The sequence below is a fragment of the Microchirus variegatus genome, assembly GCF_963457635.1.
Source record: "Microchirus variegatus genome assembly, chromosome: 9".
NCBI classification, from domain to species: Eukaryota; Metazoa; Chordata; class Actinopteri; order Pleuronectiformes; family Soleidae; genus Microchirus; species Microchirus variegatus.
In genome coordinates, this window is record NC_139810.1 from 15,000,623 (window position 1) to 15,021,456 (window position 20,834).

At 39.3% G+C, this 20,834-nt stretch overlaps 1 protein-coding gene across 1 annotated transcript in view; it reads right to left on the minus strand.

Moving 5' to 3' along the window:
• nphp4 (nephronophthisis 4) overlaps window positions 1–20,834 on the minus strand; it is a gene marked incomplete at both ends in the record, with an annotated part of 153,099 nt that overhangs the window by 60,309 nt on the left and 71,956 nt on the right. Inside the window, 4 exons of the mRNA XM_083895597.1 lie at window positions 780–917; window positions 9,282–9,331; window positions 13,960–14,101; window positions 14,606–14,824. Of these exons, the coding sequence (XP_083751723.1) occupies window positions 780–917; window positions 9,282–9,331; window positions 13,960–14,101; window positions 14,606–14,824 (549 nt within the window). The remainder of the gene's footprint in view (window positions 1–779; window positions 918–9,281; window positions 9,332–13,959; window positions 14,102–14,605; window positions 14,825–20,834) is intronic.

The following is a 20,834-nucleotide window of genomic DNA, read 5'->3' on the forward strand; positions in this document are numbered from 1 at the left end:
CAAGACAATTGAAGTTCTCTTTATAGTGAGAGACAAGTAAAAGAATAATGTTATACTTAAGCTCCAGCAGCAGCTTCAGTAGCCTCTCAGACAAAAGCTGTAAATCAGTAGCTATGTTTGTGGTTTTCCTTCATAGGTTATGTTCAGGGCCCGAATTGTGGATGACAATTTTGGGGAGCGAGGCAGAGCAGTGGTGACAAAAAAAAGGCTGATTTACAGGTGAGTGGTTAGGTGTGGGTTGGTTGCTGGGCCATGCGACTGTGTGTGAGGCCAGATTTTGCTTCAAAAACTTCATTGTGAGGACTAGAATTATGCTAAATGGCAGGAGTTGGACATTTAGTTGAAATGTTAAGGTTAAGAGGCTAAATAATGCAATATTACAATGAGTTTCATAACACAGAAAGACAAGAATGTGTGTGCTGGGTGCAAGTGGACTTAAGTTCATTGATTTATAGGGGCTGTTTAAGGCATGTTCCATATTTTGCATTTTGCTATATTGAATCTTACAGAGTATAGATACCGTACTTAGTTTTCCAGGTGCAGATACACTCTTGAATGACCTGGATGACGATGAGTCTCTACAGACACTTCATTCCAGTGTGTACATTGTGTACAATGCACCTATGACTCCTGTTTTGTGAGTTATGTGGAAGGATGTGTGTGTGTGTGTGTGTGTGTGTGTGTGTGTGTGTGTGTGTGTGTGTGTGTGTGTGTGTGTGTGTGTGTGTGTGTGTGTGTGTGTGTGTGTGTGTGTGTGTGTACGGGGGTGGAAATCTTACGACATGTGACAGCTGGTGGGCTGATGCCAAAGGGGAAGGATGGAGCGCAGAAGGAAACGACTGTTGCCACGGCAACGCCGAGCTGGAGTGGCTGATAGTCGGGTAACGTGATGAAGCTGCCAGCTGAGACAGTGAGAGCTGCAGAGAAACAATACAAATGACTCGCTGTTATTATTGTGATTATGAACAACAGGGCCCAGGAATACACTTTACACCAGAGAGACATATGCGTCGTCTCAGATGATGACAACAACAACAGAACATTACACTGCCGTGGCAGCCCTTCTTACTCCACCCACAATCTTTTAGCGCTGTCATCCCCCGTGAAGAATTCTGAACGCAAACAAACTGGAATTTGCTGCAGTGGCTCTTTACAGTTGTCATATGGACCATGCATTGGAGGCAACAGGTTCATAACTTCTTATAATGAACTTCTATCATCAGTAACTAAAATAATCAGAAAGCGGCAGAACAGCATGGCTCCTTAGCCTCAACATGAGAGAAAAACAAGAGATAAAAGTCATTCAGCTTTGAGACTATAATATAGCATCAGTCGTTTGAGCAAGTGGTTCATAACAATGTTTACGTTCACTCTGTGAAGGTCACTTGACAGTTCATTGTCGACAGCTGACACCTTAAGAAAACGACCTGAAATGACCGGAATTTGAAAAGAGAAATTATCTTTCAATTCTTCCAATCCTTATCATTTCTTGCCATTTAGCAACAGTGCCAACTCCATTTCCACTTCATCTGCTGCAAAGGTGAGAGTGCTAATCACGGCACCTACTGTGTGGCCATTTATTTTGTAGAACAAATTTTAAAAAGTTACGTCCCTTTGAGAAAAGTTCCACAAAGTGAAACCAAATAAGCATTTTAAGGGTTGGTTTTTTTGTTTCAGCCTGATGCTTTCTCACTTATTGTTACAAAGAAACTGGACATACTGCTGCTTCCCCTGCAGGAACGTTAGATGACATTGGTATGATCAATCTACATTTGTGTTTAAGGCTGAGAAACAAAGCTTTGCTCTTTAAAACAAAATGATTGGAATACGTATGGCCCATGGCCCTAAATAATCAGATTGTGCGTTTCAGTTGGACTCATCCACTAATCTGTAACTGTTATTGAATCTGCAGCAGTCAAAACAAATGGCTCACTGGGAGCAATAGTGATACTGCATTGAACCATACTGAGCGGTAAAAGAGATGATGTTCACTTACCCATTAATCCTTCAGACACACATGTGCATACACTGAACATGTGTGTCTGACATCCAATACTCAATATCCATCACGGAAAATGTATATGTAAATGTATGCTGATATCTTTATCTGACAAAGGAAGCTGATGTCAGGTTTTAAAACTTAAAAACTTAACAAAGTCACAATCACATTGGCTGTCATCATTTTACTCCATTTGTCAAACCTACAATCTGTGCCACGGAAATACAAATGTAATAGCTGACCCAACTATCGTTAAGCCAGTTCATGTTTTACACATAATGTATACACATGCATAAACACACACAATCTCACATTGAGTCACTGCGTTAGACACCCAGATGGTGTGGAAAAACACCAGACTCTCTCTGTTGCTCTCTTTTTTATTTTAAGGACATGCATTGACTTCCATTCCTTTGGAGAGCCAACAATAATGCTTTATCTCTAACCTTAGGCACAACCAGTTAATGGTTAATGCCTCACCCTATCTTTAACCAAAACCACAACTCAAACTGTTTGCCTTGATGATAGCTAAGAAGAACATCTGTTCATATTCTGGCTTCATGGGACCTTAAGCCCTTTTTCCAACTATGGTCCCAGGTCGCCACAAGGTCGCTTGTGGAATGAAATACTGAGAATAAAAAGTGACGGGCTAAATTACATAAAAAAGAAAATATTAGACATGCTGGATATGAAAATCAGAGTGGACCAAGTAAAAGTGAGAACAATGGCTGGCAGTTAGACACCAGTGAGGATGAGTGATAGCTGTGTGTCAGTGAGATCATTTATCACAGGATAAAATAAACATATATAATGAGAAATAGCAGACAAAGGAAATGGGGCACATAAACATTACCAGATTTAAACCTTAACAGACTGTCTCATGGTTTAGGAATGAAGTATAAGTGGAACACCTGCATAGCTTTACATTGCTCCTCTGTCACCAGATTAGTTTCCTGTCCCTGCATTACCAGCGGTGAACCCCTTTAAATAGTCAGCTTTTTCTATATCTAGTCTAGTACTTGATGGTCTTGTTGCACTCCAGCATTTTTTCTCACACTGCTTCTCCGTGTGGGACACTTGCTAGTGTGTTTAAGAGTTTTGCTTCTTGCTCTTGCCTCTTTCCCGTCCGTGACTGATTATGATGCATTGGACTGTGAGTCAAGATAACACCTGTTATCTCAACACACACCGTGAACCTCTGCATCTAAGATCTAAAATATCTACCAGCGTCACAATCATAGCATTGCAACAAGATGTTTTGCAGCAAGCATAATAATCTGTCTATCTGAAAGGTCCACTGAGTAGGATTTGGAGATTTAGGTGACATTAAATACAAAAAGTAATTATGCTGATTTATTTATTTATAAATCTTTTGAGTGTACAATCACCTGAATGGATGAATTATAGCTTTCATTACCACAGAATGAGCCCTGAGCGGGTCTATTCCCACATAGACGGCCATGTTGGACCACCGTGTTTTTAATGAACAAACCAAACACCTTTTGAGTTTTAATGATAACTGAATGGTACCATATGTTCTCCTGTATTATGCTTGAAGCTAAGGGTGAGGGGAGAGAGATTCAGATCCAATATGCAACTTCAACAACTGTACCTTTAAGTGGACAGCGAAAAAGACAGTGTGCTCTGTTTTCTAAATGTCACTTTGGTAGTAAGATTAAATGGTGCAGCTACTTAGTACTAGCAGAAAACACATGAACCAGATGAAACCAGGCATCATCAGGTCCTGTCCTCTCACAAATTAAATGTCATATTATATCAGCATTTTACTATTAATCATTGTTATTATTTTGTATTAATATTGTTTTTGTTTCTTTTTTTTTTACTTTAGGCAAAGTGGGTAGAATGGGTTTAGTTCAAAACAGCATGGTAGCAGTTTTTTTGTTTGCTTTGGCTTCTTCTTCTAGCTGTGCTGCCATTGTCTGTGTCTGTTTGGACAACATTTAACATTTGTGAAAGAAAAACGGTCAATATACCCATCCGTTCATCCATCTTGTGCACATTCACAGTTCGACTTAGAGTTTCCAAGTAACCTAACTTTAATCTGCATGACGTGGAAAAACTTTTGCTATGACGCACCACTCTTAAACACCACAGAGCTGTTTCATAATGTATGTATATAGTATACATACTGTATGTACAGTGGCTCTACAGGCAGGATCGCTTCTGTAATGTAGCAAGTATTGAACGGAACTAACGCTACATTCACCTCAACGGTAGGATACATGACTGATAATGACTATTGTGCTGGCGAGGGCAATTGTATCCGAAAACAGTGTTAAGTTCTATTCTTGGCTCCACAGTGCAGCACAGAGTCCTACACAAACTTCCAGCCTCAGAGGATTTATCTGTCCAGTGGATACATGTTATATATGATGGCAATGTGCCTGCTAGAGTCTGCAAATTATCACTTTTCTAAATGCTAAAGGCTGTTATCTGATCTGGATATTTAGCTTTTTCTTATCACACACAATGCCATTACACCTCTACATCTTGTGAAACCACACTGCCCCTATTGATCTGGCAACAGTCAAATGCAAAACTATATTTTCCATGAGAACAAGAACACCCCTACCACATATTTATTAGATACAATTTGATTCATTGCACTAAAGCATTTCTGCCAACTAGATGTTTCCCAGCAAATGATTGTGGAGAATTTCTTCCTCCCCATTAATCACCGGGAGCAGTCGTGGCGGAGCTGTAACCTCCAAGGGCCAATTATCACACAACACATAAACCTATTGTAATTTCAGAGAAATCAATTTAACACAAAAATAGATTTTTCTTTCTTAGCTTGTGTCAATATTTTACATAACGAAGCATTTTACTTTATCGCAAGGAAATAAGTTCCAGTTAAACGGTGATAATTACATTGACATTTTCTTAGTGTTGGCACTAAAACTGAGAATGTACATATGAGGAATTATAGCTCAGAAATCCAGCATCATGGCCTTTTGAAAAGATATATGATATAAGGTACAACAATAACATGACTGTCAGATTGAGCCAGTGCCAGCTGCCAAACAAACCTTTGCCATCAACAAAATAAAACATGGCCTCACCTCCGGCCCACAGACTACAAGACCACTTGGGTCAACACAACACGGGGCACAACCCTGAAATGTGAGCCCAGCTCTGTGCAAGTATTCATCATGTACAGGGACAAACAAACTCAGCTGCTCTCCAAAATGTTGACTATAAATAGCACCAGATCCTCAGCATTCTGCACCGAGAGTGTCAAGGATCAATAATTTATGCGAGAAAGAGAAAGTTGTCAGATCCAACAATGGCTACAAACACAGCCAGAGCATACAGCTTGTTTACAGAGTCGTCTGGATGCCATGGATTAATCAGCATTTGACAGCCATGATGCGGAGAGGAGATACACATTTTGTAGAATGGGGGAAAAAAAATCATTTTATTTGGTAACATTATATTTGGAACTATGAGGAGACGGAGACATGGGGAGTAACAGAGAGCTGTTATATGTGGATTTTGCTTTAGCGCTGGAGTTGTGAAGGACTGAGTGGTGACTGCCAACAGCAGTGGCATGGCTTCACACAGTTTTCTCTTTCACTTCTTTAAGCAACATCTTGGATGACAGTCAACTGTATATCTATGGTGTGCGCACCAAGCAGCCAAGGTGCTAATGACTGCTCACTTGTGCTTGTATGCGTGTGTGTGTGTATGTCGATGACGATTACAGCAACCTTAAAAAAAATGCAAAACAAACCTTTTGCCCAATGTTTATAACTACATATTCCCAGCATCCGCAATTCTTACTTACCATTCAGTGATAACAGATTTTATTTCCCCCCATAAAACTACACTCTTGGCCGTTTTATTGTTACAGCCAGTTCGCAACTGCACAGTGGAGGTGTCAACTTGAATGCTTCTCATTCACATTGAATGGAACAGCATGAGCATTGCCAAATTGCACTGTGGATCTGTTGCTTCACTGTGGTTGTGTTGCACCCCTCAGTAAAATCTTGTTTATCCCTTTAACACCAGACGTATGATTCGTATGAAAAATGACACGTCTTCACTGGCGGACGTGCATCCAGAGACTGCACAAACTGGCATAATGATGAATGAATAGATATAGATATAGATAGATATAGATATATAGATAGATTGTAAACAGAAAAGGCTATAGGTGGGAGTTGGCTCAGACTCAAAGAGGCAGATTGAGCAGGAGCAGAACGGTTTTGTTAACCACCACTGGGGGGCGGGGTGACACACTGAAGTGGATGATTTATGATAGGTATGGTTTAATTGCGTAATAAATCCCAGAGATAACTCTGCCTAATTGAAATCCACATTTCAACAGTTAAAAATTCACATATTTCGAATTTGGATGAAAACTTATTTCTAATATTTTTACATGTTAAATATTATGTACATAAGACCCTAAATTACACAGTTAGAAGACTTTTGTGGATTTGGGTTTCCAAGAGCTTTAAAGGGGGACATGTTATACCCTATTTCTATTTAAGGATGAAGCACCACAGCAGCTCAATCACTCTGCCAAAACAGCCTTGTTCAGAATGCTCGGTTTCGTAGTATCTCTTTAGTTCCACCTTAAAAAAAAGTAAAACAAAACTTAAGGGACAGGAAATGACATCAGCCACAGAGGCTGCTGGGTGCTAAGTGATCATTTGCAGGCTCTAGCAGCACGTTGCCGTCAAAGAAGAAGAAGAACCCTGAATATATACGATGTAAGCATGTAGTAAAATAGAGAGGAAATAACCCTCGGAATATTGCAGACATTTCGACAAAAATTCAGAGAGAATGTCAGAATTTATTATTATATTAATCGTCTGTTTAGTAGAGCAGATGTTTGGTGAATAACAGTGTGATAAAATACTTTGTACATGCAGAGTGTTATATCCAGTTCAGCACTACCATCTACTAATCTCTTCCCCTAAGAGTTGTCCAGTATGACCACAGTCTTCTCTTGTTAGCCACTGGGAGCTGCCCAACTGCCCTGGCTGCTTGATGAAAATGAGGGCAGATTTGCAAAGTTCTCCCAGTCCCTGTTGGTTTAAATTTGAAATGAGTCTGAACTGCTTATACTGGCTGCTTTGGCTCACACTAAACAGAGTTAAAGAGACAAGTGTGTGTCTGGATCACAGTCAACTTGGAGGTGGCATCACTCCTAATTCCAACTTCTGATGTAAATGGAATGCTCCATTAGCCAAAACCAAAACACAGCGATACACAGAACGCTGTATGTTATAAATGAATGATGCTGGTATTTTCTTTAAGAGTAGTTTTTGAGTTGGTCATCCTTGCTCGCATGAAATGTGATAAATGGATAATCACAGTGCAGTTAAATGTACAACTCCCAATGGAAAACCTCTGTCACATAAATAATGCCTCATGCTAATGTGACATTTAATCTGATTTGATGCAAATAAGAACGATTAAGATCATTATTATTAGTTCTTTACCTTTTTAACAGACTAGCGCCCACTTAATATTTTCCCTTTACCAAGCCAGCAGCATTGATTTTCAGCTACAGAATAGTTTCACACTTTTTAAGAAATATTTTAGAATGCCTTGAGGTGAATAACCCAGAAACCTGGGACAGATAATACTTTACTTACTTTTATTTTATTTATTTATTCTGACCTTTTCAAAGTTACAGATTGCCCAGTAGTCTTTGTTGTCAAACTAAACAAAGCACAACTGTGGATTACTTAAGATTTATGGTTTCTTTGTCTAAGGAGCAGTATGCACAGGGAACTGCAAAAGAATTTCCTGATCCTGTCATCAAAGTGGAAAACAATGCTGTCAATTGTTAAATGGAATCCATTTGTATCCTTTATCTTTGACAAGTACAGACAAAAAGCTAATAACCATTTGGTTGTTTGTTTCTTCACTCAGGTCGCGAAAGAGAAAAGAAAAATATTTTATAACGAGGTGACAACCAAACCACAAAGTTAATGTTTTTCCTTCTGTGTGATCTGTTTCTGTTCAACAGCGCACATGAGCACAGTTCAATTAGGCCTAAACCAATCATTACCAGAGACTGGGTCTGATTTACAGATTTTAAATAATAATAGGTGTTACATAAATAGCAGTAAAAATAGTCAAAAACATGTATTGACATTTTTGAAACTTCTATACGAATAATTATTTTCACTGAGAAATGAGACTCAGGTCCAATTTGATCTCCTCAAAATGTTTTATTAAAACAAAACTCTACCATATTGCAAAAAGAAGAATATCTGGAGGACAATTTCATACTATGCAGCGCAAATATTTTTCTCAGGGAGCGGTGGAGACATAGCAAATGAGAGTGACACCAGATTTATGAGGTTGACAGAAAACACAAACTGTTCAAATAGACAACAGTTTGTCAGCCATTAAGACTTTATATAATGATATTATGTCAGAGGTTGTGTTTCCTAACTTGTTCTGCAGCTCCCAACTGGCCAAGAGGAATGACGAAAAAAATCTATTCAGTGAAGATTTGAATGACAGACGATTGGAAGAGGTGAGCGATTATCCATGGATCTATGTTTCAGCAGTCGATGGGAGTGACAAGTGGGTGAGCTAAGAGCTGAGCCATGAGACTGTGACAACCACAGGCTTTAAAGGAGACATTATATCCCTTGTATTTGGGACTCTGGAGGCCCTATGAGTAGGCAAAGTGTGAAAAAAGAAGACTCACTCATGTTTTTGTGGTCCGCCTCAGTCTAAGTACAGGAGATAAACACGAGAGTGCAGGCGAGGGCAATAGTATCCTAAAAGAGCGGAAGTCCGCAGTGTTCTATTATTGGCTGCACAGTGCAGCACATAGTTCTACACAAATTCCAGTCTCAGAGGATTTACATGTCCAGTGGATACATTTTATATATGACGGCAATGTGTTGGCAAATGATCGCTTTTCCAAATGCTAACCTGCTGTTAGCTGCCCGGAGCCTCAGTGATGTTAACACAGTTTCCTCTGTCTCATTTACATTTAAAGAGACAGACACTCGAAACTGACCGTTCTGAACAGGGCTGTTTTGGCAGGGTGATTGAGCTGCTATGGTACTTCATCCTTAATGTATTTTGACCAAAGCATGTCAAAGGCATGTTCATTAGGACACCAGGGAACTAAGTTAACTTGGAGAAATAGGGTATAATATGTCCACTTTAAACATGAGTACAAAAGGCATTGGGAATATAGACGAAACTTTATGTCACAGAGCAGCAGCTGTTTTAGGGCTTAGGCTTTAATTACAGTTGAGTAGCTAAAAAGTTGTCTTACCCCGGGGCCTTGAGGAGAAGCTGGAGGAGAACGCGGGATGTGTTTCTGACCTGAAAAAAACACAAACATTCAAATGAAGATACAGACAAAACTACAGCATCATATCCATCTCGTCGAGTATTAACTCATTAAGTCTATCCCCTTTATGTGTTTTCCTGTTGAGGTCTTCATCTGCTCGTGTACCAACAGCCCCTGTTCAATATTCAACAAGCCCCGTTAACAACATTATAATATGCTCCCCATGCTCTGCATACAGCACCTGCTGGAACTGCTCATTACTCGTTACCTTCAAACGTTTGATAGATTATTAGTTTGGGAGTTAATTCTGAAAAGTCATCTCTTCTTACTGCTTTTCTGTTGATTGGATTTGGAGTCTGTTGGCATCCTGAGCAAAGAAGATACCGTGATTATATGTGCTTCGAATTAAATACTGCCACTGAACGCCAGGGCACCATAAGCCATTTAGAATTAGCAACAAATCTATCCAATCTTACACAGATCAGGAGGCAACGGTAGATTTAGATGTCACACTGAGTTTTAAGTCAAACAATGTTTCCCTGAGTTTTTGGTCTGTAGCCATGGTGATAGTGAAATGAAAGGCTTTCCAGTATCTCTTTGTCCTCATCTCCCACTCTTTCTCGCTCTCCGTGCTGGGCTGGACTGGCCTTTTGGAAATGACTTCAGTTGCCCTAGGGTGTCGTACTGTAGCTCCCATCTGTTCAGACTGCATGCACACAGAGTGGACAATGTGCAGGACTGGCATCACCACCACTACATACACACACACAAACTGGCCCTGCACCCTGACAGCCATTTTGATTTTAGGGCTTTCCATTTTCACTGCTTTACGTCATAAGCTGATGGAAAATACGTTTCGCCTCATTAGTCAGAGTGAAATGCAACTGGTCGTTTATTCGTCATCAGTGAACAGCAAACTGTACATGAGGTTTATGCAATCATACATACAAGCGCACAAGGAATCGGGGATGGAGGACGAGCCGAGCACAGGAGAAGCAAGATCGTCTCCATATTTTCCTTTCTCTCAACTTATTGTGAGAGACAGAGGGTGAGTTGTAATGGTCACGTAAACAACAGGGGATTCTGTGGCTAATTAATGATTCATGGAAATGCATGGACCCGGGGTAGAGCTGGAAGTCATGTCGATGCCCATCATGAATAACTTAAATGTCCATTCTGAGAATGCATGATTGGCAAAGTGTCCCGTTTCTTTCCAGTAAATGACTGATTCAAATGTTGCGAGAAGCAGTGCACTCTTCCCACACTGTTAAATATGCATGCAGTACAAAGAGAAAAACATAAATTAGAATGGTCATTCTCACATTTGTCTAAATGTACTATTGACTATGGGATTTACCACATTCTTATTGGTAAAAAAAAAACAACTGTTAAATCCCAGATTTAAACATGTTCTCCACCATAGGGAATGTGTTTAATCAGCATTCACTCCCAGGTCAAATTACTCTGCAATGCACACAGGTTTTTATCGGCTCTGGCCCCAATTGGCATCAGTGGGAACATAAGACCCAGATTAATATCATCCTCATCTGCTCTATGTTTGACACACATTTATCTTCCAGCCGTTAGGATCAATGTTTGTTGTGAGCCTTACTTTTTAAAACTAAAAGTAAATGATGCAAAATAGCAACCATTGTAACGTTATCGTTTAGACACTACGGCAGAGAAACCACTCAAAACAGGATATGTAAGGGTAACTCAACTGACCCACTGAACAGTAGCCTAAATGTGTGCGATCCTCACTGGAAACTTGGGTTTCTTTGTCTAAACACATCGTTATTGCCTGAGATAAGTTCACAGTGTCATTAGGGGGTGAGTTTGACCAAAATCCACTCGAGTTCTTTGTGCTGTCACTAGGATTGAGCAGCTGTGCGTAGTGTTTACTAGCACTTATAATCAACTGAATGAAAGACGGAGCAAAACTAGAAGTGCGGGATTCAAGATACAGATACAGACAGTGGCTCATAATTTATCTTTGGCTGTGTGCGAGAAGTGGAACATCAGGATTAGGGGATTTTTATGTTAGGATATTGTAGAGCGGTCACATTTGACTGAAAAAAGGAGAAAATAGAGATTCTGTTTTGAGAAAAATGGCAGTAAATCTGGGGCATATACACATTTGGGGAAATGATTGATTACTTTCACCTTAATCACTGTACTTATAAAAATACTTAAATGTACTCTGAAGCTCCTGAGCTACATTAATATGACATGGTGATTTTTGGCAACAGTGTGCATCTTGTGTATTCAGATCTGTGGTGCATTATATTGTGGAAAATTGGAGAGAACTTATTATTATTAAATGGCATGATACAGTTTACACTTGAGACCAATATCATTACATATATCCACATTTAAACTGAGACCTGTCTCCATAACTACAATTATAGAGTTAGCGAGTAAAACAAAGAACATGGTTCGGGCAGACCTCTGCTAGTTAATAAGACAGAATTCAGCAAATGAATTACTGTGCTCCAGAAATTCTGTGGTATTGCTAAAAACAAAAAAGAACAATCAAAAAAGCAGTCAGACTAACAGTAATTGTGAAAAAAGTTGTATAGTTTTACTAGATCTATAGATCTATTAATTGAAAAACATTAATTACCTGTACTTTTAAAACATGTTTTATTTACAATCCAATGTAAATGTTAAACATGTCATTTTCAGGCCAAAGGTTCTTCCATAGAGCAGATTCGCATGAGGATATGCAATATAATGGACAACGAAAGTCTACTCGTAACACTATTGGAACTTTTCCACTATACAGTTCTAGCACGACTCGGCTCTACACTACCCGGTTTAGTATCAGGCACTTCGTTTTCCATTACTATCATAACTCCTCAATGTGGGCGGGGTTGTTATAACACGGCTGCACGAAACCGCTGCGACGTCCTTTGACTCAAACTGGTGACTTGTAAAGCAGTTGTTTTCGGTGTAACTGAATCATTAGAATCAGTTCATGAAAAAGTTTTATTCACAGTACTTGCTGCATGACTGGAGCAAAGACTACATCTGACACAGTCCCTAAACTGAAATACCACTGAACGGGTTGTGATTCGGCTCACGATCGCTGGCTCTTTTTAACTGATCTACAGTTAGGCATTGTTTGGTTTGATTCGTGTGTCAAACGTTGCATTCTTGACTCTTCCAGTGACGACATGCTCTGACGGCGGTCTGTTGACCTCACATTTTATTATCGTCTCAGCTTGGCTTGCTTGGAACCTTGTGAGAGCAGGCACTAAAAAAAACACCAGGTACCAGGTACTATCACTGATGGAAAAGCAAAAAAAAAGCCAAGTTGTGCTAGAACTGCAGAGTGGAAAAGCGCTATTTGCATTCAAGTTTATCCCATTATTCCCCTTAGACCCAAATCAAGGAGTGTGCTAATCATACAGGGAGCAGGTGGTGCCACTGAGATAACACTACAGAGGCGGGTGCTGTATTATATGCAAAGGACAGGTTAGTTTAATGCTCATTGCTTTGAACCGTGGCTGATTACTGCTGGGTGTTGCCACACCCACAAAAGTGTCTGATCCCATACACAATAAAACTATTGTTGCAGACAGTTAACAAACACCGTTTGGATGATTAAAATGATGATGATGATGACGATGATGATGATAATGATGATGAACAGTGAGTCTCTCACAGTGAGTCTCTCTTTCTTAGAGGAGAACTCTCCATACTACTATCCAGAGGCGGAATTTTTTTTCTGATAATGATTAAGGTGCCCCTTTCAATAGGTGCATAAAGCAAGACAGAATCAATTTGGTGTAAGATGATTAACAGAGATTATTGTGTCCACTGGATGGCAACTTCATAAACCAAACTTATTTACATGTGTCCAGCAACCACATAAAGACAGGGGCAGCATATCAAGTCAGGTATTTATTAACTGACCAATGATCAAGAGCTTTAACAACCTTTACCAGATACCTACAACAAACATATGACAAGATAGTGCAGTCACATTATTAATTAAGTGTAAAGGAAAGTGCAGAATTGGATCTTTAGATGTGTTGCTAAATGCATCTTAGAACAATACTATCTTACACAAAACAGTCTGATTGTCTGATTTGCGTGAAGTTTAACCTGCAGTTAAACCCTGAGCGATACAAACATCAACAATGTTAGCAAACAAGCCAACGAATGTCGCCTCAAATGACTGCTGTCCGCTGTTATGAGCCATAAACAGCTAACAAGTATGAAAGGGTGAACTCTATGGCACTGGTCAAACTACGTGTACTTATCAGTTTGTGCTGGGACCGATTAAACGAGCACAATCCTCCGTGTATTTTTTAAAAAAAGAGCTCAGTTTACATATATGTCGCAAGTACGTTTGGGTGAGCCCCAAGATCGTCATTGAAAATGCATTGGAGAGTAATTTTTCAGAAAAAATAAAAGTTTTCGCATGAGAGTCAATGGGATGGAATGCTGGGGTGATTCTCCACGTTAATCAAATCACCCCAAAAGAGGCGGGACCATTTAAAACATGACTTGAATTTGATGGTTCCGAATATTAGTACTAAGGATCTTTGGAATTGGTTAGGAAAAAAAAAAATTCTCTTTCTCCTCCGAGTTGGTAGGGCGTCGCCCAAATCTCCCCTATACACCATCCACTCATGCTACTATCGTAATTTACCTTGTGAGGGTGATAAAGGTGATCTCCTCTCATGAGACACATGCTCCTGCTTTGTCCTCAGAGACGCCTTCGGGCTGGACGTCTTCCTTTCCAGACTCGACAACAGCCGAAAAGTTAGCGTATCTTTCGCCTCCGAGACAGGCTGTCAAACATTTCAGAAAAAAACAAACACAGTCAGAGGCTGAAAGGTTAATGTTCTGGACACAAGAACACAATTGTATTTGATAAGATAGCAAACACAAGACAGAGACGTAGCAGTGACAGGCCGTTATTTCCAACTATCTGAGGAGTGTGAAAATTCACAGCTAAGGTGTGAACAGATAAGTCATCACAAGATGACGAATATTGCACCCTTTAATTTTTTTTTTAAATACAGTCACTAAATAGATGTGACTTGCAAACAATTACTTGTCTGACAGCGTGATGCAAACTGTAATACAGTTTCAAATAACTTAATTTAATTTGTCCATGACCCTACAGGTAATGTATAAGGGGCTTTTAATGCAGCCAGCTAAAAAGATGTGATAAAGACTCACATATTGCCATGTTATCTTTAAAAATAATTCAGAAAATGTGAAAGCATTTAGTCATCAGGGAAGCCGCCGAGGGAAAAAAAAAACACCTTTCATTGAATTCTTTGTGTTACCTGAGCTGTGCCTGAAGCTGAGAGTGGCACGAGGCCTTGAGTCTTGGCAGACGTCTCTGTGCTGTAGACCATGACCCCGAAAGGGTTTGGCTTCGCCCCTCCTTGCAAAACAAGCTGTATCTCTTCCCCCTTCCAGTCAGTGGGCGACTGGAAGGGGCAAAAAATCCCCCAGCGGAGGCACTGTAAGAAGGCTGCTCTGGATGAGGAGGTGGCAGACAGCTGTGTGACAAATGAAAGAAGACAAGTATAGAGCACATTCAGACGCTGGCATTATTATTATGCTTACATGAATGGAAACAACCTGTGTTTTAATCACTGCATGACTCATGTGAAGACCATCAGGCTTGATGCGACATATAACTCTTCTCTTGTCAGATTCAAGCCTTTAATCTATCACAATGATTATTATAACACAAAATAAAATGACAGCAATACAACAAAAACACTTTCGTCTGCATGTTATGTCACTCTCAGTGTGAATCCTAAAGGGTGCTATTGAAATAATTACAGGCTTTTGCATATATATTATATATTTACAAAAATATATAAATCTGAGAATGCATTATTGATTGATTCTATTTATTTGACTGCCAATTAACTAAGACGTGTTTTCTGATACTTACTGTTATTCTCAAGTTTCTGTGGATAATGCAGCAGATATTGTACTTCTTCTGCTATATTTCCATCTGATGACTTTATTGTGTCTGACTCCGTTTTTGGTCTTGTTTCTCAGCCATCAGCACCTCAAAAGGCAGCATCAGTGTGTGTTATTTTTTTCCCATAGTATTATGTGAAGGATCAGCGTCACACTCCAGGTCTTGTATCAGACAAATGTTGTGTGGATGCTGGTGGATTTGGGTTTTTTAGTGAACGTGATTTTACATGCAAACAGTATATAATAGAAATGGTTCATTTTTCATTAAGGTAATTATATTTTCCATATCATTATCTGGAAACACTGTTGGCGCCAGGATTCTAATGAGAGCAACAGTTTGCAGCCTCATAACAAATGACCATGAGACAGTTGATTAGTAACTTCTGCTCTTTGAAGATATTCATATTAATACCAAGTGATGTTACCGTTATTGTTTTGTTTGTAATCTGCTGAACTCGTTTTTTGTACATGTGAAACCTACTGCAAGTCTGTCTGTCCTGTGGCTTTTCTAGAAGTTTCTCCCATTTATCCCCTGTACAAGGGTTTTTGTGAGGGTCTAAGGATAGAGGGTCTAAGGAAAGAGGGTCTAAGGTTCAGAGGGTCTAAGGTCAGAAGGTCTAATGTTCAGAGGGTCTTAAGACAGAGGGTCTAAGGTCAGAAGGTCTAATGTTCAGAGGGTCTAAAGACAGAGGGTCTAAGGTCAGAAGGTCTAATGTTCAGAGGGTCTAAGGTCAGAAGGTCTAAGGTTCAGAGGGTCTAAAGACAGAAGGTCGAAGGAAATAAGGTCTAAGGAAAGAGGGTGTCACTCACTGAACAGACTGTAAAGCCCCTTGTGTATGACTTTAATGATTTATTACATTTCTTCATTTGAACTAATTTGTTAAGTTACACGAAACAACATGAAATAAAGCTTTAAACTATGGTGCTGCAGTGAGGTTGCACATTAGCACAGGTAACATTTCTGTGTGCAGTCATAACATAAAAGGGCCTAAATACTAGGTCACACATTCAGTTTAGAAGCAGGTGTGTGGTGTTTGAACATGATTTACTATCAGGTCCACTGTGCTTCAACTTCAGCCATCCCAGGAGCACTTAAAAACCCCTTTGCTTTAAATCATCCACAGGGGACCCACAGGTTTTGCTGAATCGATTAATAAGCTGGTCAGCCTCCGACGATTGTAATCAATCATATGGTTGGGACAGTAAAGAATACACAGGAGCCTGCTAGTCCACATTGTCTCAAGATAAAGTGGTGCCTATAATAATTTACTCCATGCTTACAATTCCCCTGAGCACACTTTTTTTTTTAACATGTAATACCATAATCCAATACTATAGGTCATATTCATGTACTGTATGAGTCTCTTTATTCTAAATGTCATGCAGTGCACATAGCATGATACTGAAACAAACAAAAACTGCCTGCAGTAATATTTTGCAGATTGTGCCATCAGTATGTCGTTATATCATCATGACCTCAGAAATTCAAGCTATTCCAAAAATGAAATTGTAGCATATGATCATCAAAGTGGATGATAATAATACTTATATAATCATTATGATCACAATGATTTATAAAGATAAATGATTCAGTGGGAACATGTGACTGAGACCAATAGCTATTGAGACTGAACCAAATGCAGGAAAGAGTGATACAGATTGAGGCAGTACTGTGTTTTATGGTCTGTCTAGGAGTGAAACAGCAGCAGTAACACTGTCAGCCATGAGAAGTGGCGTTTGTTTCCCCCAGATTCAGACCAGACTTGAGACTCCAGACTAGGTTGGAGTTGTCACTGTCCTCAGAATCCGAAGGCAAATCCCAGAAGAAATAAAAAAAATAAATTCATCATACTAAATAACATCAAACATTCTGTGGACAAAAACAGATTTCCAGTAAGCTCCATGAGGATTATAGTTCCGTGATACATTTACTCTCGCCTCAGCCACCACAGCCCTTCAGTATATGCCCACAGATGGACAGCTTACGGTGATGTACAGCAGTTCACTGTCGGTGCTGCACTCGTCGCTCCCCAGGAGAATGAAAATTGAAGTTGCATATGACAACACATATAACAACAGAAGGGAGGACAACAGTGATGCTGGACAGGACACTGGAAACAGAAACTATGAGCTATCTGCAGGCACCTGATAAAAACAAAGTTAAAGTCCTCCACCAGGAGTTGGCAAAGAGCTAGAAAAAGAGAAAGGAGGACAGCTAGGAAGAGTGAGAGCACTAACAATAAACAGGTCTGCCACTGCCTTTAAAAATGACAAAATCCAAATATCCTGCATTCATAGGGCTGTGTGTTCTGATCTGTCACTCAGATGTTTAAGGTTTGGTGTCAAAAAAAATGTTTTATTTTGAGCTGTGCAATGAATGTGGGTTGGATTCACTTGGTGAAGGGAAGGGAAAGATGGTTGTTCAAAACACGAAACATGTAGCACCAAGCGCAACTGCTGGCATTTTATTCTGCAGTACGTAACATTTTATTATTTCTGTTTGGTCGTCGTGTACAGATATAATGTATTGTTATGCTGAATGACCGAGATTTTTAAGTATAATTTACTTCACTTTCGTTTTATTCTTTCTGTCTTGGGATAAAATACTCATTCCACAATAATCATTTTCAAAATGCAAAATTATCATGCATTATGCAAAATGACTTTGCCTTCCAGTTACGTAACCCGCTAAGTCCAAGGTCAAGTGTTGAGATACCTTAAAGGGGACATACCCTATTTCTCCAAGTTGAACGAGTTCCCTTGGTGTCCTAATGAACATGTCTGTGACAGGCTTTTGTCGAAAGCCAGTCACAGACAAGGACGAAGCACCACAGCAGTTCAATCAACCAGCCAAAACAGCCCTGTTCAGAATGCTCAGTTTAGTAGTATCTCTTTTGGTCCACCTTAAAAAAAAAGTTAAACAAAACTTAAGGGACAGGACACAGAGGCTACTGGGTGCTATTCGCAGTTAGCATTTGGAAAAGTGATCATTTGCAGGCTCTAACAGGCACATTGCAGTCATATATAACATGTATCCACTGGACAGATAAATCCTCTGAGGCTGTAAGTTTGTGTAGAACTCTGTGCTGCACTGTGGAGCCAAGAATAGAACTTTTCGCAGACTTAGCAAACTTCCGGTTTTCAGATACCACTGTCCTCGCCAGCACTCTTGTGTTTTAAAGACAAAGCGGAGCTCCGCGAGACAACAATTCCAAGAATTTAGCGCATTGTGACGTCCCAATGAGTGTGGAAGTCAACATTGCGTGTTTTATCTCACATACTTAGAATAAGGAGGACTACAAAAACATATATATCCAAATATAAGGATTTACATTATTAAAAAAGTTGATTTAGCATAATATTCAGCTTTAATAAAGATATTCAGAAAACCATGGCTAATAGAAAACTGCCCCTATATATAACTGTATATGTAAATGCCAGTAGTCTTCCACGTTGCAAGACTAACTTCTGTTTCTATGGTCAGCCTTTAGTTTTACAGCAGCCAAACAGAAATAAAACCACAAATACTGTATTGTTAAGTTGCACGATTGTTCTTTCCTTTGTCAGTATTCGGAGCCAATCATTGTCTTCAAGCTTTGGTCTTGTTTGTAAAAAAAAAAGAAAAAAGAATTCACCCCAATTTAAGCTAAACATACACAGTGCCCTGCTGGGAACCAAATCCTACCATTAAACAACTGTTATGTACATCTGAGAAGAAAGACCTCTGCAAAGCTTCAAACATTTCAAGCTGCCCCCAGTTGCAGATCAATATTCCATTCCTCTCAAGAGGGAGTTTGTTTCAAGACTATAATTTCATACCCAAGTAGCACAGACATTAACAGTGATTCCTATGAGCTATAAATTCACATATATATGGCAGTCATAAAACAGAAAGACACCCCCCACCACCCTCACCTCTTTGAGGCATTGCCTGTTTTCCATCTCATGGGGCTTAATTAATAAGATGCTTTATATGATACATTAAATCAAACAAGTCTATTTTCAAAGTGATGATTTTGTAAAAACGATCCAACTACAGTGAAATCATTTTATGGCACGGAGGAGTGGTCAGTAAAAACTGTGAGCCAATGAATCTAATATCCCAACTTTTATTCTATTTGAATTCATTTTCTTTATTTGAAGCAATCATTGGACAGAGCAAAAAATGACTGTCTTCTAGCACATGACCCGACACTTACTTTTTATATATTAAAAAATATTCAGTTGAAGGAAAGATTCAGTTTCAGAAATAGCGACTGAGCTGTGAGACAGTCAAGGGACCAGTCAGAGGCCATTTCTACAGGGATGCCAACAGCCTTGGAAAAAGCTTTTATCTGTCCAACACTCAATGCTTATCGCACACTTTCAGTCTTCCAGTCAGGAGGAACTGACTGAGAATACTCAAAACTGCACTGAACTGGATGAGAAGGAGAAGAAAGCGGCTGTGAGACACAAATCCACCGAGACTTATCCACGTTTCATCACAATCAATATTTTTTCGAAAAAAAAAAACATGTAACATAATTAAAAATGTTTAAAAGAAAAAAGAAAGAAAGATGTAACATGATGATGTATTATTAAAAATGAAACCATTAATGATTTATTAAGGGGCAAAAGGGAGGATCTCTCAAAGTAAATTCTAAAAACTTTGAATTCTGCCATTAGTGATCAGTGAACATTGGGATTAAAAAGAAAGCACAGCAAAAATAAGAATTATTTTGAGACACAAAGATGTTATGGACATGAGTCAATATCAGGACTATAGCATCGTTTTTTTAGAAAATTTCTTTTTTGAAATGGTGTGATGTACAAATGAAGTGAATAAAGAGCTGACAGCTTAGGCTGTGAAACAATGGGTTTGGAAGGATAAACAGTGCACAACAGTTGGAGGCAACATATGAGCTGAAGAACTATAATATGTGGTTCCCTTGAATATATGACAGTGAGATTTATGTTACATCACCACAAGGGTGTAGGAGGTTTGATGACATTGTGGTAAGAAGAAAAAAAAAAAAAACAACCGTAGGAGGTGGTTCGCTGATATATGCATGTGTTAAAGGCTTCCAGCAAGAAGACGGTCGCCGAGAGGGTCAGACACATCGACTCACTCTGGTCACCATAGTAACTCAGGGAGTCTTAATCCATTGCAAAGCCTGCTGGTGACAACGGCAAGACATCAAATCAATGATATTATATCACAGTGGAAGTATGACTTCACTTGCACTGTTCCAGGCGAGAAACATTTAAATTAAACAAGGAATTTTGTCGTTTGAAGGAAAAGCTGCTTCCAGTCACAAGTCATTATGTCAGACTATAGGCAGAACGATCAATGGCTAGTTTCAGCAAAGTGTGATTATTGTGCCGTTTTGGATGTTAAGGATAATATTTAAAATAAGAGACAATACATTTAACTCAGTGGCATTTGTTTCAGTAACGCATTATAGGGAGAAAAAAGTATAAACATTGACCTGAGGCAACAACAAGGAAGCAAGAAACTTTTCATATAGTTGAGGAGAAAACAATAAGAGGAGATGCCACTACACACATAAATTGTGAAATCAAACTGACAAAACA